Source organism: Phasianus colchicus, chromosome 21, assembly GCF_987193195.1.
Source record: "Phasianus colchicus chromosome 21, bPhaCol1.hap1.1, whole genome shotgun sequence".
NCBI lineage: Eukaryota > Metazoa > Chordata > Aves > Galliformes > Phasianidae > Phasianus > Phasianus colchicus.
Window position 1 is genome coordinate 5,890,909 of NC_143456.1, and position 23,820 is coordinate 5,914,728.

The window sequence follows — 23,820 nt, forward strand, 5'->3', positions numbered from 1 at the left end:
TAACTGGGCATCCTGATGGGTGAGACATGGCATCTCCAGTAGCACCCATGTCACAGGGCAGGACCTTGAGAAATCAGCATGAATAAAGAACAGTGGTGAGCTGAGACCGAATTCCTAAGACCAAATTCAGAGATACTAATTTTTTATTTTTTTTTTGAGTCGATCCATTCTCATTTTCATGTTGTCCTTTTGCATGGAATTTTTAACTGAAATTGAGAAGATTCCATCAAAATCACTGCTTTCCTTGAAGCTCTTTTTCCTGTCAAATAGATATTTGGGGAGTTTCTGGTGAGCACACTCCCTTAGGTCTCCATCAGCTCACCAAACCTCTTCATGTTCTTCTTCAAAATGGTGTCAATGGCAATGGATATGTGATGGGCAGTTCCTTGTGTATGAATCTTGATGGGTGAGATATTCACACAGGCTGCCCAAGGGGGTGGTAAAGTCACCATCCCTGGATGTTTTCAAGAAAAGTGAGGATGTGACACTGAGAAACATGGTCTAGAGCAGTCACAGCCATGAATAGAAGGTCAGACTGGATAATCTTATTGGTCTTTCCAACCTTAATGATTCTATGACTGTGGCAGGGCAGCCAGCTGCTGCTTGCAGCCTTCATCTGTGTTTGGAGATGGATTTGCAGAAGAATCTCATTAACAAATAATGTCCATGCATGTGCTTTCTCTTGGTGCATCACTCAGGCCTTGCAGCATCCTAGCAATCATTGTTTGGGGTTATTTTGTCCTCCTTCCTTTCAATTTTAGCATGGTCCCTTGTGACATGGCTAGAGCATCCCATTGCAAGGATAATCATGGTGCAGCCACCTCACCTACTGTCTTCCCATTGTCTTTGCAGGAGGGAGACAACATTGGGGCCATGGAGAAGCTCTGCCGGCAGCTCACCTACCACCTCAGCCCCCACTCACAGTGGAGACGTCAAGGCATCATGAAAAGGAAGCCGCAGTCCTGGTGAGTCGGCTCCCAAAGTCACCCATTGATCTCCATTCCATCCCTGCCCTTTTTCCCCATGCATCATTGGGTCATCAAGTTCCTTCACATTCAACCAGAGGCTTTTTGGTTTTTTTCACATTTTCCACTTTCCTTTCCCCATTGCATCCTTGTTTGCATTGGAAATCAACCCAGTGGTGCCCAATCATGGGAATAAATGGGCAATAAATGAACCAATGCCCTGGTTCTCAGCAAAGATCTTGGCCAATGATGATCTGATGCTTGGAACCTAATATGTCTGAAAGAGGTTGATGGAGATGGAAAAGTCACTTTGCTTTCAATGAGGTGATGCATTACATATGTAATTTTTGAAGGAAGTGAGAAAAGTGAGAAATGCAAAAGAAACTGCAGTTTGGAAGGGTTAGGATTTCTATCCAGGTGTTTGCTTATGATCCCAAGAGAGTTTTGGTTCCTGGCATAGCAGATGCTATCTATAGCCATAGCAAGAAACTGATCCTATGAGAAAGCTCAGTCTGAAAAGAGAAGAGGGGAGGAAAGCAGGCTCAGGGAATAAAGGACTGGGGGGCAGATAGGATTAGGACCACGTCTCCCACAGTCCTGGCTCAGCATCCCTTGCACCCTGCCATCTCTGCAAGTGCCCTGTGTGACCTACAAGGGCATCCTGTCCCCAGCTTTGGCTTGACTCAGCTTTGCTGTCAGATGCTTAAGGGATTTTCAAATACTGTGTTTATTCACTTTTTTTCTGCATGTGTCTCTTGGCCATCCACAACCCAACACCGCTCCTCTTCTGCTCTGCAGTGTATTTAGCAGCTGGCTGTAATGCCCACGCTGCTTCTCTAAATCCAATTGTCAGCAGCCCTAAGCTGCAGCCACCTCTCTTATGTGGTTCCTGCCCACCTCTCTCCATTTTGGCCCCAAAATCCCTTTATTGTTTCATGACTCTGTCTTGTTGGGCTGAATTCCAGTTTAAATAGAGTATCCCTTCATCTCTGCCCAACAAATAGTGCCAGTCAATGCTAGAACACATTCCAGCTTCGTTATGCCTCATGCTATAATGTCATTCAGTGAAAAAATGACATTGCTCCCAGTTCACTCCAGGAATATTCTTGTTAATGCTGATCTGTGATGTTATTGCAACAGCTGTTGGGTTTGGCTAAGGGACTGCCCCAGGCCCCAGGGAACACCCCACTGGTGCAGGATGCTATTGCTCTCCTCCAGTGCCCATCTTGCACATTTTGGCTCATGGTTTGCTGCAGTGATGATTTTCTTCAGTTCTGCAAGTTTTGTGACTCAATATCCATCATTTTTCTCTCGGGACAAGTTAGGAAATTTAACTTGGATGGGATGTGAATCTTTGAGATGGAGGATGTGTGTAATCATAAAAGTGTCTGGCATTTTCTCTCCCTGGGTGGGTGCTGGTGTGAATGGGGTGAATGCAGCAAGCAGGTATTTCATAGCTGTTGCCATACATTTCATTGAATTATGGAATCATTAGGTTTGGAAGAGACCTCTAAGATCCCCAGCCCACCCCACCATGCCCACTGTAGGGGAAAGGCTGAGTCACAGCCTGAACCAGTGATTGAGCACATGGTGGGAAGGCAGGGCCAACCCAGCAGAGCTCAGGTGCAAGCAATTCACCTGAGTGACTGGAAAGCATGGAGCCAGGATCCACCCCTTCCCAGACCTCATTTAAGGGTTAGCAGTAGTAGCAAAGGTATCTCTTGCTGGAGAGCTCTGTGCATCTGGGGCCTTCTAAAGGTAAGCAGGTTTTTTCCTTTGTTTCTGCATCCATTGCTGCTATATTTGGGTTCATCTTTGCTTGCCATGGCTAAGGACTTGGCTACTCTGCTATCATTGCTGTGCTTGGAGGTGTTTTGCCCCTGTGTGAGGCAGAGCTCCCAGCTCCCATCTGCAGCACCCACATGCCCATCCTGTCCCTTCTAGCTCTCCTCAAACCAATTGACCCCTCCAGCTGTGCCACCCCTCTGTGCTTTGTTTCCCAGGGTATTATTACAGGAGATGTGGGAACACGCCAGTAAAATGCATTTCACTGAGGAGGAATGCTTCCTGTTGAGCTTCAGTGTCAAAGCTGCTTGGGAATTTTTCTTTAGGGTCAGAAAATTCCTTCTTTTTGCTATAACAACAGTCAGTTTCTTCCTTGGGAGAATTCAGCACCATTTCAGTGCCAGGTGACTCTTCTCATTGAGATGGCTGGGAAAAGTGTCCTGCATGTTTTACCATCAGAAATGTTTTAATTGAACTTTTGCAGGAAGGATTGCATTTTATCCCTTCTTCCAGGCAGAGCCCAAGCAATGTTTCCAACCAAGTTGGTTAGGATGCATTGTGCCTTTAGATAAGAGCTTCTATGCATACACATTGAGGAGAAACCATAGGACCATTTGAGTTGGAAGAGACTCCCCTAAAGGCTATCTGATCTCACTCCCTGCTATGAACAGGGACACCCACAGCTCCATCAGGTGCTCAGAGCCCCTCCAGCCTGACCTTGGGTGTCTCCGGGGATGGGGACCCATCTCCTCTCTAAGCAGCCAGTGCTTCATTACCCTACTAGTAAAGAACTTATTATATCCAATCTATGTCTCCCCTCTTTGTTTAAAACCATTTCCTTTTGTCCTATCATTGACTCATAAAGGTTGGAAAAGAGCACTGAGATCATCCACTCCAACCATCAGCCCATCGCTGCCATGTCTGCTATCCCAACAGACCCTGCTCAAGAACTTGTCCCTCCTTCTTACAGCCCCCTTCAACCTGCCCAAAGGAAGGGGAGGAAAGTGAAAGAGGGTCTGCTGATGTTGGGTTTTGTCAGAAGTGTATTTTGACCCAGTAGTGTATTCATGGAGGTTAAGCAGCTTTTAACCATCGGTAGGAAACAATGGGTGAAGAGTGTTCACCTTGGCTTCCTCTATTTGCCCACTTTCTCTTTGCTCGGTTGTGAGTTATTCTTGTGATGGAGCCTTTCTTGCTATGGAGGTCCCCATGCCTGCAGCACCTTTCCAACCTTACTGGTTCCATCACTTGTTCTGTGGGCACAGTGGTATGGGTGGATGGTTGGACCGGATGATCTTTGAGCTCTTTACCAACCTTAATGAGTCTGTGGTTTAGTGGGCATGATGGTGGGTGGATTGGTGGTTGGACTAGATGATCTTGGAGGTCTTTACCAACTGTAATATTTCTGTTTCTATTCAGTGGGGATGAGTGGATGGTTGGACTGGATGATCTTAGAGGTCTTTTCAAATCCCACTCTTGATTTCATCAAGAGCACAAAACATTTCTGTTCCAGAGGAATGCTGGCTGCCCATTGCTCGTGCTTGCTGCAGTGTCTGCTCGTGTTTCTGTACAAAGCCCTTGTGAAGCAATTCAAGAGGGGGAAAAAAGAAATCAACAGTTTTGACAAGGAGAAGCCTGGTGCATGAATAATGTGCCCTTCCTTTTGTAAACAGAGAGCAAGCAAATGTTTGTGGATGCAAATCCTCAGCAGTGCTGGGAGCCTGTAGGCGAGCAATGGCAGAAGTTAAAGCTCTTGCAACAAATGGTTCCTTCAGAGCTTCCACCCATCAGTGAGAGGAGGTGGAGTGGGGACTGTGTGGTCCAACACATGGAGAAAAATCCATGCTGGGAGGTTGCACAGTGCTTTGCTGCTGGGCTGTGTTGCTGATTGCTTTGTAGTCGGTGCAGGTGATTTCCAAGGCTGTCTGCAGGCAGAAGCAATTCGTTTCCAGGCAGAAGCTGAGTGCTGGCTGCTGTGCCTGATATTATAATGGGAGCTGGGGCAGAGTGAAGCTCATCCCCATGTGCATCCTGGAGCTTTAGAAATACTGTGCTTTGTTAATTACCTTAAAAGCACAGGAGAGTCTGCCTGACTTCATCATACTATATTTTTGCCATTGGTTGTATTAAGAGGGTAAGAAATCAGGATTTAATCTGTGTGTTGCTGTGCTTTGGCTCTCAAACCTGGCTGAGACAGCGAAGAAAAATCAAATGGCCACCGGAAGAGTCTCACATCGTGTCATGCTGTCCCCTGGGTTTTGCAGATGAGGTAATCTAGGAACAGCAGGATGGTTTCGTTGGATGGGAATACCTGGTGTGACATGGATGGGAGTGATAGCTTTGGGAGAGTGGGAGACAAGGGGAGGACGTGCAGGGTCCCCTGGGGTGCTTGGTCTGCTGCATGCTGAGCATTGGGTGCGCTCAGCATCCCGTGTAATGCATCACCACGGCTCGCTCAGCTTTTCTCCTAGAGCAAAGCTCTCAGCTCAAAGCACTCTGCTCAGCCCTATTCGTGACCTCTCAACACTCCTTGCCCTGGCTGTAAGAGCAGCAGCATTGAGGAATGGCGATAAGCCACGATTCTTCCAGAGGAAGCAGCAGCAGAGCTGCATGGCTCAGCCAGTGCTGTGCGTGCCCTGTAGGGAAGGAGGAGGAAAGCCAGCTGGCATTTGAAGGATTTTTTTTTTTTTTAAGCTTTCCCACCTCTGTGACCTTTCTGCTCTTCAGCTCCCGTGGCATTTTGAAGTTCTTCTGCTGGAAAACAGCACTAAATGTGTTCTTTTCAGACCTTTTGGGTGTTTGATGGGCAGATACCTGCAGTAGGCAGCAAACCAGGAACGCTTAAAGGACTTCTTAATGATCTCTTTGAAACAAAGAATGTTTTCATAATTATAAAAGAAGGCAGAATTCACCTGTTTTACAAGTTTGACCTGTGGCTCTTGATTTTTGCAAGGTGTAGATAGACCAGGTCAACCTGCCTGCCTCCCCCCCTTCCATAGTACATTGCAAAAGGACGTTGGACCCAAGCAGAGGGGTCAAGTTGTGCTGTTGTTGCATCAAAGATTTGATGTGAGCAAGTTGCAAACTAGAAACAAACAGAAGGAAGTTCTGGAGGTGTTAAGAACTGTGGGGATGTGGCACTGAAGGATGTGGTCAGTTGGCATGGTGGGGTGGGGTTGAACTTAGGGATCTGAGAGGTCTTTTCCAACCTGAATGATTCCATGATTCTTGGGGTTTCAACGCATCCTAGAAAGATTCCAGTAGAGAGGATCAGCAGGTGGCAAATTCCCCATTCCACCATTTGTTCCCACTGGGAGTTATCTGGCCACCAGATTTGCAACTGTAGGGTGGAAATGAATTATTTCTGCAGCAGCATCTGGTGGGAGGGACTGCTCCAGGTCACTGCCCTCAGCTTTCCCAGCCAGCACTGCTCATCCTGGGGCCCGTTTTGTGCAACAGAGATGGAAGTACTGCTTTAATTTCCCAGATGCTCATAAGTTTATATCATCTGGCAGAGGCCAGCTGCTCCATTGAGCTGTTTGTTGCAACCCAGCAGGTTGTTCATGGCCTAGCACATCTCTGAAGGATGTGGTGCTGCCTTTGATGCTGCAGTTTGCTGGGACAAAGCATGAGCCCCAGTGGGGGCAAGGGATGCTGTGCCCCTCTGCATGCCAAAACCATGCATTGGAATTGGGTTGAGGTGTCCAAAGAAAGGTTCATCCCAGCTCCTATGCTGTTGGTGTTCAATGGTATGAATGTGCTGGGGCTTTGCAGCTTCAGGATATTTGGACTGATGGGATTTGGGGCAGATGGAGCAATGGCTGAACAGGCCAAATCCCAACACTGCACCTCCAGAAATGCCTTCTGGAAGCTGATGAGTTTCTGCTTGCAGAGCTCTCCTGGCCATGGGCAAAAGGAGCACAGTGTCCATCAGAAAGCGCTGTGGCTGCCCTGGGATTCTTTCAAGACCTCAGAAAGTGGGAATGCCAGCAGGTATTGGTGTGAGATGGGTGTGAATTTGCAAATTTTCAGCCAAATCTGGGGGAAGAACAACGTGGGCAAGCATGGGTATGCAGCACTCTGGCATGGCAGCTGGAGAAAGGGGCTGAGTGCCATGTGAGGTCTGTGCAGCATCCATCCAACTCACAAACGTTTACTCTAAGCTGGGCACTAATTTGAATTGGTATCAGTTGACTTGGAAATAGTGCCTAAGCCACTGCTATGGAGAGCACTCCTTTGCTTATGGACAGCAAGTGCCTCTTTGAAGGGCTTTCTGCTGCCTGAAATAACTCCTGGTAGGGATGTTTTGCAAGGTGACAGCCTGATTTTTGGCTGGGATTTGTGCAATGGGACACGTGGACACAGGGCAGCCAGAGCCCTGCCTTGCAGTGGGACTTAATGCCCTTGGTTCAGCATCTCCCAGCATTCGAGTGCTTCTCTATGCAGCATTCAGGATTTCTCATCTGCAGAGCGTGGCACATACAAACACGTGGTCATTATTCCATGCATAGCAATGAGGATTTCCATTGATTCCAATTTCTGCCTCGTGTTCCTCTCACCCACACAGCCCTGCAGCAACACATCACAGCTCGCTGGGGCTGCTCCCACTGCCACACAGACCTAATTTTTAAGCCTGTTGGAGCTAAACAGTAAATTATGCATGCATATTGAAACGCCATCCGGGTGCGCGTGAGATGTAGTGTTGGAAGGGGCTTTGTGTTTTCCATTCAATCACTGTAAACTGAGCCCTTTCCCTGTGTGTTGCCCTATGCAAACCTACTGGGATGCTCCAGAATTTAAAACAATTAACCCAAACGGTGGAGCACCATTTATTTTTTTCCACTATCAAATAATGATTTTGGCAAATGCTTGCGTTGCCTTCGCTCTTCCCGGCTTGAACAAATGAACTGACAGCCAGAAGTGGTAGAAAATCTCCTAAAGGAGAAGAAATCTTTCCTGGAAGTGAAGGTGAAAGGAGGTGATTTATAGAACCAAGGCTTTCCTCTCCTTGGAGGGAACATCTGTAGGTGATAATTGGCTTGAAGGGAGCTGGAGCTGTGCTCTGGTCCTTTCCTTTTTCCTCCTGGGTGGGTGAGGAGAATCAGCAGCCCCACTGATGTCCCTTGCTCTTTGAATGTGTTTCCTGGTTCTGTGCCTGATTAGAAAAGGCTTTGACTATTAAAAGTGTGATTTAGATTTTTTTTGTTGTTGTTATTTAATAATTACTCCTCCACTTCCTCTGTGTCTGGAGGGAGTGGAAATTAGATTTGCTTTCAGCGCATCGTCTGAATCCACCCTCAAAACTCAGGAAAGCAACTAAAAGGAATTGTTATTAAATGAGGAACTGGCTGCTGAGATAATTAACTCCCCCCACACACTTCCTCCCCTCCTTGGAAACCCTCCAAGCACCTCGTGATGGGTTGCCTTGTCCCAAGCAGCTGCTGCCCTATTCCATTCCATTGCAAGAAGTGCCCAATGCAGCCGGCTCCTGGGCAGCCCCTGGCTATGTTCCCCAATTAAGAGGATCAAGCTTTATGATAAAGCTTTGATAGAGCATTGAGCTGGTGTTTTAAAGCCCTTTCACATTGTGCACTGTTAGTAAATGGAGGTGCTGGGTGAGCTCATGCATCACATGAGCTCTGGGCTCGAGGCTATGCTTCTGCTCAGCTTTTTGGGTTTGCTGCTGCTCAATTTGTGTGAGAATAATGCTTTAAATAATGCTGGGAGTGATGAAAATGCTATGGTGAGGTCCCAGCTCACCCTGCAGTGACCCATACACATGTGGGACTTATCTCCTTCAAGTCAAATGCTTTGTAATTTAAATGTAGTGTGTTCCCTTGTCTGAATGTGCCAATAGGTGAAAAAAAAATGGGGGGAAAAAAGCCCCTTATGCCATGTGCCCATCTGGGGTGGCCATGTATCCATCCTGGCAGTGCTCAACCCAGGGCAGATGGGGCTTCTGCATCCCAGAAAGGGGCTGCCAGCACCTCAGTGCCAAACTGTGTGGTTTGGCTTTTGCATATCGTGCCAACACATCACTGAGCTGCTCCTGCTTTCATCAGCTTTTTGGTCATTTGGGACAGTGGGTGTTAAAATGCAGCTCATTGTGCTGAAGGCTGGAAAATAGAATATATGTATATGTGTGCACACAATATAGGTAAGTTTACTTGGGAAGGTTTGTGCTGATCTCTCCAGCGTTGCTCCAAAAGCTGGCTCAGAGCATGTGAAATATCATCACCAATGGGTACAGAAAACAGAAAGAAAGGGCAAAATGTTTGCAGTTGGGAAGCTGAATGGGAGAGGGCATCCCAAAGCTCATGGTTGTGTTTGTTCTTTTTTTTCTCCAAAGCCTTCAAAGTTTGATACAGCTGATAGCAGGGCCTGTCTCGTGTCAGAAAAGCAAGGATGTTGAACAGGCAGAGAGGGAAAATGGGGGAAAGTTTTTGTGGTTTTCCTGCTTGCCCAGCACAATGTGCAGCTCAGGAGGGGCTGTGTGAGCTTTGCTGCATGGAACAGCATATCGTGTTACCTCTGCTGTGCCCAGCTGAAAGGAATTCTTGGCAGCTCACGTCCCCACTGATATTAGCTCTGTTTTCATCTTCTTAAGGGAGATGAAGGCTGAAATCCCCGCCATTAGTGGGGCAACGGTCTGCCAAAAGAAATGAAGCTCTGCTGGAAGAGTGTATTTTCTTTGGGCTTGGTTAAATATGCTCCTCATTGCTTGTTTCCTTCCATTTGGCTTTGCGAGCCCAGAAATGGCAGTGGCTGCACCCCAGGCTCATGGAAAGGGTCTGTTAAAAGGAAAACAGCAAGGGCAAAGGCTGGGTCAAGAGCATTCAACTTGTTTTCCTCTATTTGCCCACCTCCTTTTTGTTTGGCTGCAAGTTACTCTTGTGATGGAGCCTTTCTCACCATGGAGGTCCCAGTGCCCACAGCTCCTTTCCAACCTTAATGCTTCCATAACTCTATTTGGTGGGATGGATGGATGGTTAGACTAAATGATCTTGAAGCTCTTCACCAAGCTTAACGGTTGGAATGGTTTGAGTTGGAAGGGACCCCCAAAAGCCATCTGGTCCCACTCCCAGCAATGCACAGGGTCAATGTTCAGAGTCCCTCCAGCCTGACTGTGTGTGTGGGGATCCACCACCTCTCTGGGCAATCTCCAGTGCTTCAATTCCCTTATTGTAAATCAAAGGCATCAGCCCCAGCGAGGAGCAGAGCACTGGGAGCCAGGCTGCTGCTTGTGCTCTGGCTCTCATCAGCACAGTAGAGGCAATGGGGGACCCCTGCCTGCCCAAACTCTTCCAAATGTGATCTGTGCTCCAATAAAATAAACAGTTTAGGGAAAGTGAAACCCCAGGCGTAACTCTAGCGGCTGATTGCTCCCTAATTGCAGGAAGAGCAGTTGGGAGAGGGGATTTCTTTTTTTTTTTTTGGATTCCTTGAGCTGGTTTCTGGTGAGAAAACTGAGCTGGAGGAGCAGAGCTGAAGCTCCTCGCCATCCCCAGCCTCAAACATCAACCTTGTTTGCCTTCCCCTGGTGCTGGTGGAATGTGACTCATATTAAGGAGCAGGAAGGGCAAATAAGCTCCACAAAGGGTGATCATCCAACCTCCAGTGAAATTCTGTTTAGTTTTCTATGTGTTATTTTCTGTGTCCTTTTGTGGAACCTTTCCCAGGCAGGAACAGATGATGATAATTAGCACCAGCCCCTTCCATCCACATGTGAACCATCAGCCTCTGCTATCCCATCCATCCCATCCATCCCAACCCCTGCCTTTCTCTCATCCTCCCTATTTCTTTCCTTCTCCTTCCCTCTGCCTTTCCATTTACCATCTCAGATCTGTTTTTAAAACACTGGCAGCAAATAGTGTGCTTTTATGATCAATTTACTAATGATTTCCTTTCCTGTGGCCTCTTCCCTTTAGACACTAAGGACTAAAACCCAATTCAAAGGTCTCCTATTCCGATCACATTGGCTCTCACCAAGCTCCCTATTCTGTTCTGGGGAACTGCTCATGTAAACACAATCAGGACTTGGGTTTTTTTTTAATTTAATACACTCAATTTTAAAATTCCCTTTCCGAGGGCCTTTTCAGCTTTTATTATTATTATTATTATTATTATTATTATTATTATTATTCTATGCTAGAATTTAAAGAAAATATTCCTATTGTTTAATGCAAACTTGAACAAATTCAAATTCTGGTCAAATTCTCTTCCAGGAGGTCATTTACAGAAGCAACAAACCCAACATGTTGTTTTCTTTTAAATTCTTGATTGGTTTTCTGTTGGCACTGGTGCAAATTGCCTTTCCTTCAAATGCCTGTTATTAATGGGGCGTCAGCTGCAGTTTCTTATTACGCCGGAGTAGAGTTTGTTGGAAATACTCCAGCACATTTTCTCTATAGGAAAATGCAGGTTTGTTGAGTGCAAAATGTAGCAGAGAAGGAAGGCTATAAATACATTTCATTTTGAGGAGAATGAGAGAAGGGAAAAAAAAAAGGAGTACTCCAACAGTGAAATATTTACATTTTTCTGCGAGAAGTTTAATAGGGCTGTAATTACAGCAAAGTGTTTTGATGGATGCCAAATGCTTATTTTTAGAATTTTGTTTGGCAGGAAATGAAAAAAAAAAAAACAAGTTGGGAAAAATCCCTCTTTGTGTCACACATAAATGGTGTTTTTTTGCATAGAGAATGATTGCTTTCCCCTCAGATCCAACCTCAGCTCCAGACCACGATGAGGAGCTGGCTGTGAGACGTGCAAATGAAAGCTGTTCTTCTGCTTAATTATCCCTGCTGGAGATATTTATCAAGTTGCTTCTTCTGCTAACAACGCTTCGTTTTCTGAGAGTCTCATTGCTTCTAGAGGTTTAATTGGGTTCTTCTGCTAAACATCAGGCAGTGCCATGGGCACAGCAGTGATCTCAGTGCAGGGATGGAGTGGTTTTCTGACCCACAGCCATGGGTGCTCTTTCCATAGGATCATTGAGGTCAGAATCATTAAGACCACCAAGTCCAACCATCCAATTTTGGTCCATCCCAGACCCTTGGCTTGGTTTAACGCACCCAGCTGGGAGCTGCTGCTGTGTACCCCTGTCAGTGCCTGTAGGTCACCAAAGATCCCCCAAATGCAGTTGCTTCCCCAGCAGCCTGGGTGTGAGCTCTGGGAGTTGGATTCATATGGGTTTTCCTCAGGTTTCTAGAAATTGGAGGCATGTGGGGAGATTATAAGCATCAAATTAAGGGTCTTTGCTTCTTTAGTTCTCTTCATCTGAATGCTGTTCCTCCCTAAAGAGACACTGCACTCAAAATACCAGGTTCTTTCCTCCACGCACACATAGTTTGGAATATTAGGATGCTTAGGTGCATTTAGAGCCAGCTGTAAATGTGATGTGTGGCCTGTAGGCACCTCGGGCTGGGTGACACTGCTCTCTAGTGGATGGCTTTCCATCGAGTGATGCAGGAGATGATGGGAGATGAGGATCAGTGCTCACCCGTGGATGAAAATGACTTCTTCTCATTGCTTCTATCATGAGCTTTTAGAATGTGGTTATCCACAGAGAGATGATATGGGCACGGGGCAATCAGTAATGAAATGTAAACCAGAGATCCTCAACTTATCTCACTGTGATGGGAAGGAATTATTGGTCAAGGTTCTTCTGATGATCCTTATGAATCCCTTCCAACTCAAAATATTCCATGGTGCCAACAGCCCATGCACTAATGCATTGTGGCCAAGCTGAGACCCTTGTCAGCTCTTCCAGGTGCAAGGGATGCCTTTGGGTGCCCAGAAATGACACTTCCCACTGACTATCCCATGCATTTAGTGAGCTCTGAGCCTGCAACAGAGAGGAACAGGCCTGCATAGCTTGGTGAGGAGCCAAAGAAAATTCAGTTGGATTTGGAAAAGAAAACAAAGAGCTATTCCTGGAGCAGCCCTGCTCTTGGGCATGCAGGGGAGATGTGCTGCATGCAGAGCTGGGCATCCTGCTTGCTGCAAGAGGAAATCTGGGAGAAAATTGCAGAACACCCTGCAGCTGTGCTCCTAATGACATGCTTGAAAAATGCAGAGCCAGAGCAGAGAAATCAGGTGTTCAGTCTTCAGTGCTGCCATTGCAATAGAATTTAGGGCTGTCTTGTGATGTCTTTCTTACAGATGGTTCCCAGCAGCCAGAACTGCTTTAGAAATGGAAAAGAAAAAATCATCTTGATGGGGTAAAATGAGGAGTGAAGCCCACAGCTGGAGAGCTGCAGGCTGGGTGTTGTGCCTTACCTCTCCCCATGTCTCTCAGTGCTCAGCTGAGGACTGATCTGTAATTCCAATAACAGGGGAAGGATGCTGACAGCAGGGATGTTGGCACGTAATGGTGTGAAAACTGCAAGCCTCAGCAAAAAGTTCATTGAGCAAGAAGAGACTAAACAAATTAATCCCCACTGGTACTTTCCTTCTTAATAGTAAAGACTTAGGAATTTTTTCAAGTGTTTATTGGTAAGCTCTAAAGGAGTTTTAACGTTACGTATTTTTATATTTTAAAATCCTCTTTACCCCAAATCTCTCTAAGGACAGGAGTGAAATCTTTTCCCAGTTATTCATTTGCAAAGGCTGTGAAAGCCAGACATCAGACTGCACCATTCAAAATCCCTCACCCTTTCCATGGCAATCAGCAAAGCACAAACCCAACTGCTGAAGCATCACAGCAAAGAGTTGAGGAATGCTGATGGAGGCTGTTGTAGCTTTGGGTGTTTTAACAACTTCGTATTATGAGGAAAAGTTGGAAAAGGTAAATGCCCAAAATATGAGGCATGTTTTCAAGGCTGATGTCATCTCATGTTCAGTAATTTTCGCTGGCATTTCTGGAGAAAATTTGCTCGCTGGTGACATCATCTCCATTTCTTACTGCAGTTCTTCACTCTCTGGGGCTGCCTCTTCTTGTTTCTTGATTCCTTTGCCCTCCAAGAAGTGATTCAATTCTCCAATTACGCTTTATTATGAGACACGCTGGCGTTGCGTGTCCTTGATCCTGCTTTAAGGAGATGTCATGAATTTAAATGACAAGGAAAGCCCTTTCTTCTAGTTCTCTTTGATCTAAACATCAACATTCTTGTCCATGGGAACATTTTTTGAGCTGATGTAGTGCTGCACACAAACCAGCTGTCAGAGAAAGCTTTTTCAGTAGAAACCAGCATCCTGCTTTGCATGGGGGAACAAAGCATTATCAGGGCTTTAGGGAATGGTTTTATGCCCAACCCTATCATCACAGGGATCAAAACCCCATATACAGTTTCTATCTGGGAAGAAAGCTGTGTCTTTCCCTATGGAATATCCCCCATAAAGCAAGAGGATGAAACCAAGTGGGTGTAAGTGACCTTCCAATGTAACTCACAGGGATTTGCATAATGCTGAGATCTTCCTATAAGAGATTTGGGGTCGTTCTGTGGCAAATTTTATTACGCGTGGCAGGGATAGAAGTTTTTACAGCTGTTTGTTAACATCATACCCCACTCACTGCCGTGAGACAGTTCACAGCCTCCAGAGCTATTTTTATTAATCATGTTTGTGGTTGGTTTGCTCGTTTCCTGAGGGACAAGTGGGATGTGGGCAGATACAAGGCAGCTAGCAATCCCAGCGCAGGGCTGCCCCAAAATGGGCTGCAGAGAATTCCTCTCTGCAGGCTGCAAGGCTTCAGGGTGAACAGGCAAAGCAATTTGTGTGGGGATCCACCAAATCCTTCCTGCTGGAAAGAGATCCCTAGGGAGCTCCTGCGTTGTGGCAGGGGTTGTATGTGTGCATCAATGGGGCAACGTCACACCAAGGCAGGCAGCATTGCTCTATGCTGGATAAAGCAAAGCTCAATGCTTGCGTGCTCTTTTTGCTGTGTTTTTAAGGGGTTATCACTCATCCATAGGGACTTTGCATGCTGTAGTCAATATGAGCTCCTGCTGAATCCAGCTTTGAGCTCCCAGGCTGTAAGACGAGAGCAGTTTTGCTTTTTCAGCTTAAGCATCTGCCAGCAAATGCATGCAATTATTATTTTTCAAACAATAAATACATTATTTCATCCATTTGATTCCTATTGTTGCCCACCCAAAAATAAAAAAGATTTCAAACATATCCCTATGGCAGGGCAGGGTGGGACCAGCACTGCAGGTGGATGGATTGGCACCAATTCATTGACCAACATTTCCTTTGGTCCTGAGGCTGGGTGAGCTGTTTGCCTGAGGCACAGCCCTCTCCCAGATGTTTCATTGCAAAGCATCGTAGCGGGGTGTAGCAGCTGCTCCTTTGGAGGATAAGGAGCCCAGATGGGAGCATGCTAATGGCAGTCTTGCATCAAAATTAATAATAATTTAAAAAAATACATGATACTTATAAAAATTGCCTGGCCACTCCGTGGATAATTTTCCCCAGGGCAAACTGGCAGCTGAAACACACAGATAATGATGAAGGGTGGGAGCAGCTCTTGTTAGTCATTTCCTCTCCCCAGCCCCAAACCCCCCTGTGCCCTCACCCCGATGGGTTGTACCATGAGACACACTCTCATGCTTAATGATCCAAGATTTGCTAAAGGAGAAAGCCTGTTTCCAGTCAGTCTTGCCTGCCTATGAGCAAACCTCAGAGCCTGCTGAGGGTGATTACAGGCTGGGGTTTCTGTTTGTGGGGAAGCACAGCCCTCCTCAGCTCCCAGCACAAGGGTGGCTCATCCATCAGGCTGGACTGTGCTCCTCAGATCACAGCCAGGATGCCTGAAGCAATGCAGAGAATTGCAGCCAGGCTGTGCTTAGGGTTTTCACCAACTTAACCCATGTAGGGATATTGGGTTTTAACCCCAAAATCTTACTGTGTGGGACCCAGCAGGAGCAGCACTGCATGATGAGGCTTCACTTTATGTCAGCTAAAGCCAGTAAGACAAAAGCTGGAGAACCCTCTTGGGTTTTGTCCAAGCTGGAGAAGCAAAACCACACATTAAATATGTAATACCCAAACCTTAGCACGTGTTGGCTCTGGTTTCCTTGCCCCTGATGCCACATGCAGAAGATGGCATTCCCTCTGCCTCCAGCTGTGTTGGCTTCTCTTGAGCAGCTCTTGGCTAATCCATCACTCTGTGACCTAGCTGACCATGCAGGATATATTCCTTCCCTCCCAGTTTCTGTTCTCAAGATTCCCATTACAGATTGCACCTTACCTGCTGCTGACAGACCTTTCTCATGCTATCTCATGATAGATGGATGCAGGTGATGCTTCCGCCAGGCAGCCCAGCTTTCTGCCATTCTTCAGCTGTCCCATGGCTTCCATTGTGGTCACAGAGTGGTTGGGGTGGTAGAGACCTTAAAGCTCACCCCTGTCATGGAAAGAGCAGGACAGGGCTTTGGGAAGACCCTCCTGATGGAAATAAATAACATTATTTCAGCACCAGGTCTTTGCTTTTCTTATTTCTAGCTTGCAGCAGCTGGTGACACTCCGAGATCCTGGTGGATGGTCACTTCCCCAGTCACCTAGGATTAGTCAAAGGCTCATCTTAACGATGGCTAAATGAAAAAAGAATTGGCCGACTGCTGCACAATCCTGTGTTGTAAGGCCAGGAAATTAATTTGTGCAGCTGCCATTTGGATTGGTGCCACCCATGCGTTTCCTGGACAGACTTGCTGTGCTCTCTGCATGCCTGTGATGCATCTCCTGGTCCCTCCACTCACACGCACAGCAGCTGAGAAGTTTCTGGGCCACAAAGAGAGGAGAAAAATGATTTTCTAAAGGAGCCCTTCACATTTCACAGCCTCATTGAGGTGAAATTCAGTCCTTTTGCTTCCAGCACGGCAGGCAGGTGCCTTTCTATTAGAGCAGAAAACTCGCATCGCTCTGTGTGAGCCTCTAAAGGGATCAGAGAGCCACGAATGAAAAAGAAACTTAGTTCTTTCCTCTGGGGTATTCCCTGAACACAAATGGCTTTCTGTGCTCCCTGTCCCTTCCCTAAAACATCTTTGCATGGAGCAAAGCCTTTACCTGCACACCATGGTGGATGAGCACCAGGGGCTCAGCACCGGGCTGATAGGAGCTATTAGCACACACAGGGCTCTTCCCTCCTCCTAACTCAGTCAGAATAATTCATCAGCAAAAAAACCTCAGTGCCAACTTCCTCTGACAGGTCTTGATGTGCTCTCTGATTCACTTTGGGAGATCAATTGACCGGTGCAGCTCGTTGAACTCAGGCTAATGGGTCTCTGTAGGGCCACTGGGAGCACTCATTTATTTATCTATGGATTTGGCCATGGTGCTCATCTCCCAGAGCTAAACCCTGAGCTGCCAGCTTCTCCAGGAGAGAGCTGGGGGAGGCAGTGCCAAAGACCTTACTAAAGCTCAGGTAGATTACATCAAAAGCCTTTCCCTCATCCACCATGCAGTCACCCAATCGTAGGAGTCACACAGGACAGAATCACAGAATGGCCAGGGTTGGAAGGGAACTCAAGGATCACGAATCTCCAACCCCTCTGCCACATGCAGGGCCACAAACCTCCCCGTTTAATACTAGACCAGGCTGCCCAGAGCCCCATCCAACCTGGCCTTGAACACCTCCAGGGATGGCGCATCCACAACCTCTGGGCAGCTGTTCCAGCACCTCACCACTCTCGTAGTAAAGAACTTCCAACCTAAATCTTCCCTCCCTCAACTCAAAACCATTTCCCGTTGTGCTGCTGTTATCTACCTTTTCCCCTCCTGTTTGTCCCTTTAGGTACTGAAAGGCTGCAGTGAGCTCACCCCACAGCCTTCTTTTCTCCAGGCTGCACAAGCCCAGCTCCCTCAGCCTGTCCCCATAGGGGAGGTGCTCCAGCCCCCTCTGCACCCTCTCCAATGCTGGCTGGACCTGATGGTGCACAGTTGTCCCACCACATAATCACACTCAAGACAATTACCCCCACATTCACGCCTCTTTCCTTTCCTTCCCATGCAGTCTGAAAGCTGTGCTGATGGGGAAGCCCCAGGACAACACGGTGGATCTTTCAGGCATCCCTCTGACACTGAAGGACCTGGAGCGAGTCACGTCGTACCTGCAGCACAGCTCAGAGCACATCGACACGGTGGAGCTGTGCTTCACCGAGCTGACGGATGAGATGCTGTTGCAGCTGCTGCCCGCATTATGTGGCCTTCCTCACCTCACCACGTTGTCCCTCAACGGCAACCGGCTCACCAAAGCCATCCTGCGGGATCTCACCGAAACCCTGAAAGACCCTAAGAAGTTTCCCAGCGTCACCTGGATCGACCTCGGGAATAACGTGGACATCTTTTCCTTGCCTCAACCTTTCTTGGTCAGCTTGAAAAGGAGATGCCCGAAGCAAGGTAACCTGCCCACTATTTTGGAGTTTGGAGAAGGGCAGGTCAGCGATTTGGAGAACCAGGATGGCTTGGCTGAGAGCCAGGAGGACCTGCGGAGTGAAAATTGCAACGAAACCCCATTGGGCAAAGCAGAGGGCAGGACAGTGGAGGAGCAAGGCGCCGAGACACCGCAGACGTGACATTGGCTCCACGTTGGGTACATTTGGGTGACAAACCCAAGATCTCCTCATCAGAGGTCCTGGCACGGGTGGATGCAGGCGGTGGGATGCTCTGGGAGCACATTGCTTTCTTCCCCTGTGATGAATATCAGTGCTGTTCCCATCATGCAGAAATGGGATGGCGTTGTATACTTGTATCTCATTCCCTGTTCGTCGCAGGGCAGTTGGACTACATGTCCCTGCTGGGTCCCTTCCAACTCAAACGATTCCATGAAAAGCCAGGAGGGTGTTTTTAAATGGTAGCTCTGTGCTTTTTAACCTCTCCAAATACAAATCACCAAAACGTTGGAACATGAGGCCCTTAGAAGCACAAAGGGGAGCAGGAAGGCAACCAGATCCAGCAGGATCCCAGCTGGTCACCCCCACACAACACATGGACAGACTTCACCCACAAGCACTGCACAGAACTGCAACCTTCTCCCATACCAACTTCGGGAGCTGCTGAATAGCGTGCCTGGTGAGATCGACACAAAGCCTGATCCCTCTCCAAGGGAACCACTCCAAGCAGGGTGATCCCACTCCCAGCCCCACAGCAGAGCTTTGCTTTCCTTGTGCTGGCATGGAGCTGGGCTGAATTATGTTCATCACCTGGGTGCTGCTCCCCAGCCTTACTGAGCCCAGGCTGGCCCTGCTGCCTGCCCAGTGCTCACCCAGCCCTAAAATCCAGTTTCTCACCTGCTGAGCTGCTGTGATGACCTCAGGGCTTCCCATTCTTGCACCAGAGCCCTCGGTGTGTTTTGGGGAGCAAAATGTAGTGTCTGAAGCTGGGGCTCAGGCCAGGCTCATTGCTGTTGCTGACAAAGGAGACCACAATACTGAAGGTTTATACAAGAAAAAGAACAAACCTTGGGGCTCTTCCCTCTATCACTGCCATTCAGGCTGGGTGGACACGGCCAGCTGAAGGTCCGAAGCACACAAAGGCTTTCAGATCACTTGGCCACGTCCTTCTCCCTGGTCCAGAAGTGCTTTGTTTGTACAATGCCGTTTTGGTTTTTGGCTTTTTATTTTTATTTTTAGAAACCTTCTTTTTATTTCTGGATGGAAAACAGCTCCCAGCAGAGCACAGCAATTCGCACTTCGGCTTCTAAGCCAGAAATTCGTGTGATTCAATGGGTTGATGGTTGGACTTGATGATCTTAGAGGTCTTTCCAACCTGAATGATTCTATGATTCTAAACCCAAGGGAGGGTGGGAGAGTGGGAAACACTTCCCCTCCTTTACACTCCACAGACCAAACAGATCCTCCCTTCCCAAGAGGGAGCTCACCTGCCTCTGCCTGCAGCCCTTCCCCTGCACAGCTTTGCAGCATTGCTTTTCTCCTGGGAGCAGTGACCTCTGGTTTCACTTTTCTGAGTGCAAACTGTAAGCACTCAGACTTTTTGGTTGTCCCTTCATTTCCCATGGCTGCACCAGGAAGCTGCACGCCTTTTGCAGGGGGGGGTTCAATGCTGACAGTTGTTGTTTCTCCTCCAAGTACATAGAAGAAGCTCTGCTGCTCGTTTTAATACATTTAACAAAGTTCTGTATGATTTGCATGTATCCTTTCGTTTGTCTGGTTGTTTTTTTAACGCTAACTCTTTCAACCTGGCATGAAAAACACCTTGCAGTGAATCAAGTGTTCTGTTTGAAATAAAGGAGCTATCTGTAATCAAAATAAATGCCAATGTTTAATAAAACGTTGAGATCTCCTCTGTACAGCTGATGCCCAGCATCCCTGGTCTAGCCTGCAAAGCCATATAGAGTTCTCCCCCTAGTGCAGAGGGCTGTTTGTTATGGCCAGCAGCCCTTAAACAGACCTAAAAATAAGGACTCCAGAGCTGAAAATTAGAATGTTAATGCTGATTGAGGTCGTTTGTCATCAAGGTGGGGAGGGAACATTCACCTTAAAATCGTTATATCCGTAATATCTTGGTGCTGGGCTTGGTTAATTACCCCCAGCAGCACCAGGCTGCTCTGCTCAAGCATGGAGGGAGCTCATCTATAAGGAAGAAGATGCATTCATTCAGCAATAAAGGTGATTATTCGTTTAGAGAGATTATGTCAGTGGGGGAGCTGAGACTGCAGGGCAGGCTTGGGGGCTGGAGAGGTGGCAGCCACCCATCCCTGAGAGTTGGAAAAGCACCAAAGCAGCACTGGGAAAGTCAAGGAGCCCAGGAACACTTTTGCAGTGCTGCTGCTCAGTGGGTTGCAGAGGAGATGCCCAGAGCCCACACAGAGCCACAGCGGGGGAAAGGAAAAAGGGACCTTGGTCACCAAAGGGAAAAATGGGGTGGAAGCAGCATCACAGCAGGACAGACCCCAACTCTGGGTTGACTCACTGGAATTGATGTTGCATTTGAGCACTGATGTTCCAGCACACTTCCCTACAGTTCAGTGCACCTCATTTCAGCACTGGAGGAGGAGGAGGATGCTCACGCATGGGCTGCTTTTGTGCCCTTAAAAAAGCAAAACCCCCCACATCCCATTAACCAGCACTGTCTCACCTCCAGCTGCTATTGTCATGGAGACTGATTGACTTTATTAGCAATACTCACAGAGTGATGAAAACTATCAAACCCCCAACTTCTCCAGTGCAATGCACTGAGCTGAGCAGAGGATTTGCTGGCACTTGCACAAGGAGGGGTTCTCTGCTGCAGCCCTGTTCTTTGTCTCAGCAAAAAAGCAGTTTGTAATGCATTTCTTTTATTCCCTCCCAAGCATTCCGGAGAGAAATGCTACAGGAATTAAAGCAGAGGTGGTGGGTATGGGTTGTTTTTTTTTTTATGTTGGTACTTTGTGGCCTCAAGTGCCTACAGAAGGATGTGCATACACATCAGCAGGAAAATATGGTGCTTGGAAGCATGAAACATGCTTCTCCAGGGACAGTGCAAGGTTCCTACACATGGCACACATGTCTGGTGAGTTACCTGCAGAGTGCAGCCAATGGGAAACAGTGATTTTTGGTCTGATTTTTGGGTGGTCCCACCCAGAGCCAGGAGCTGGACTCAATGATCCCTATGGGTCCCTTCCAACTTAGGATATTCTATGATTCTATTCAATTATTTAGGATTTTGGGGGCTGCAGCTCGGCCATAACAAATGCTACAGTGATAGCGTGGTTATCACAAGGAACATCAGCTCCTGAGGAGGTTATGTTAAAGATTGCAGCTGCAATGCCACACTGCCTGGGGTCTGACATTTTTCTCCTTATTAGCAAGAGAAAAAGTGCTGGTGAGGGGAATCTGCTGCATTATTTACTGGCAGCTCGCAGCAGTGTGTTCAGTGCTGCTTGTGGAGGTAGCACAGCTGCTGCTGGAGCTCAGCTGATAGGGGAAAATGTATAGAGCAGCAGCTGGAAAAGTAATGAAGTGTTATTCCTTAAGGGTTACCTGGGTGATACTCAAAGCACTGAGCAGCACAACCAGAGGAACATCAGCCCTTTCTGAACCAAAGCTGCACTGCAGCCCAGCGGTGCACAGCTCTCACTGGAATCACTTTCCTTGGTGGAGCAATAAGAACACTGCAGGGCCCACGTGGCAGATATGGAGCAGCAGGAAGGATCAGCTCCTGTGAGCAGGGATGGATGAATCAGGTCATCCTCCCGCTCCCATCAATCATCTCCTGCATTCTAATGAGCAAACACTCCTCCCAGTTGCGACACTTCCAATTCTGCTAAGACCACAACCCAAAATACTTTGTCTCTCGTGTTGTTATGATGCTTATGGTAATGTTACAGGTCTTAGCCAGGACCAGGGCTCTCCTGCAGGAGATGCTTACAAACAGCCCCAGTGAGTTGTATTGGGAAGGGACAACCCTGGGTCTTTGCAGCAGCCCATGAGATGCAGTGCCCAGGTGGAAAACAGCAATTACCCTAGGAAGACAAAGGTCATGGTGTGCTCTACCAGCTCTAACTGCATCTGAAGCACATCAGGCTTGGAGTTGCTGTTCCTACACCAAAGCTCAGAAAACAACTCCTGACATCCTAGGAAAAGCCATTCTGCTCTTCATAGGAATTATCAGTAACAAGACAGGCTCATCTCCGGATCTCTCATTTCATGTCTGCTGAGCATTTGCAAAGCCATCTCTGCTGGAAGTTATTAAACAGTTCTGCTTTGCAATAAGCACAAACTGCTTTTGTTACTCATCAGCAGCCTCCTGCAGGGCTCCCCTCACCCTGTGGAGTTGCCCTGTGTGGTCTTCAGCCAAAATCCATGCTGCCAGCAAAGCCCAGAAGGAAGCACCCAGTGGGTTCCTGGTCCTCTCCATGCCAGGGGAAGAAAATAAACCAGTGGAGTCTACACAGCAGCCCCCAGAAAGGCTTTTCTAAGCTGTATTTGGTGGATTTGGCCAAGCAATGGTTTGCCAGCACGGCTCTCTAGTAGCCCTGTTGCTCTCTGTGAGCTGTTAGAGGAAATCAGAGCTACACTGAGATGTCAGAGCATTGTAACACAGCACCTGTGTGTCAATACTGGAACACATACAGTGACCCAGTCTGGTTATATGCAATACTACAACATAAGGGAGGGACGGGGGCCTTAATAAAACAAATCCAGGTGTAAAACACAGGAATGAGCCTTCCTTTTCTCCTTTTGCAGCCACTTCTCCTCCTGGCAAGACCTGCAGTTTTTACACAAATGAAAAGTAAGGCAGCAGCAAAGAACCCATCTGAGCACCATGCTCAGGAATGTGCTAATCCAGCTCTTCCCAAACAAACTCCTGTTGAACTCTGTGCAGAGAAATACAGGCAAAAAACCTCAACTACACAAAATGAAAGGGCATCCAGCTTAGAGCTGCCTGCACACATGGCTTTCCAATAGAACTTCACTTTTTCTTTTTTTTTTTTTCTTTTTTCTTACTTTTTTCACCTCCTCCACTGCTCACAGATGCTTCTTAAATTACAAATACAAAGGGTAAGTAGTTTTCCAAGCACTCTGGGGGAAGCTGTGCTTCATTGAGAGATCAGAGCTCCCCTCCAACAACATGGGCTGGAAACTGCTGAAAGCTAAAATGCAAAATCCCACCTTTCTGTTCCACATTGTGCCCTTTGCCCGTCTCCATTTGCCAGGCAGACCTGACAGCTATGTTCAGGTTTTTGCTCAAGATGGACAAAGAACAAGAGGGGCTTTTTGCAAGCATGCTCCAATCCAACTGGCTGGTAGGCATTTTCCAGACAACATGCAAGATTTACTGTAAAATCAGGGGGTGTTCAGCCAGGAAAAATAGCAGAGGGATATCTTACAGCATTGCAGTGCTCAGCAAAGCATGGGCACCACCTCAAGGTCTGCCCTGCTGCCATCCATACCCAGCATCATGCTTCCAACTGCACTCCCAAGGGAATGGTGGAAGGCACGAGCTGTGCTCCCTGCACTATGCATTGAGCCAACAAAGATCATCAAATCCAAACGTCCAGCCATTCCCACTAAAAGATAAAGCTGCACACGTGCAACATGAGCCTGGTGTCAGTGTCGGCACATTCAACACAGCTGGCATGAAAGGGATTAAAGCAGAATTCTCTGATGAGGACTACGTGCAGAATTCAAGC

At 47.4% G+C, this 23,820-nt stretch overlaps 1 protein-coding gene across 1 annotated transcript in view; it reads left to right on the plus strand.

Moving 5' to 3' along the window:
- The window catches only part of LRRC75A (leucine rich repeat containing 75A), a 47,212-nt gene extending 27,234 nt beyond the window's left edge, over window positions 1–19,978 (plus strand). The window contains exons 3-4 of the mRNA XM_031591743.2: window positions 853–965; window positions 17,701–19,978. Of these exons, the coding sequence (XP_031447603.1) occupies window positions 853–965; window positions 17,701–18,262 (675 nt within the window). The 3' untranslated portion in view covers window positions 18,263–19,978. The remainder of the gene's footprint in view (window positions 1–852; window positions 966–17,700) is intronic.
- Window positions 19,979–23,820: the final 3,842 nt, after the last annotated feature.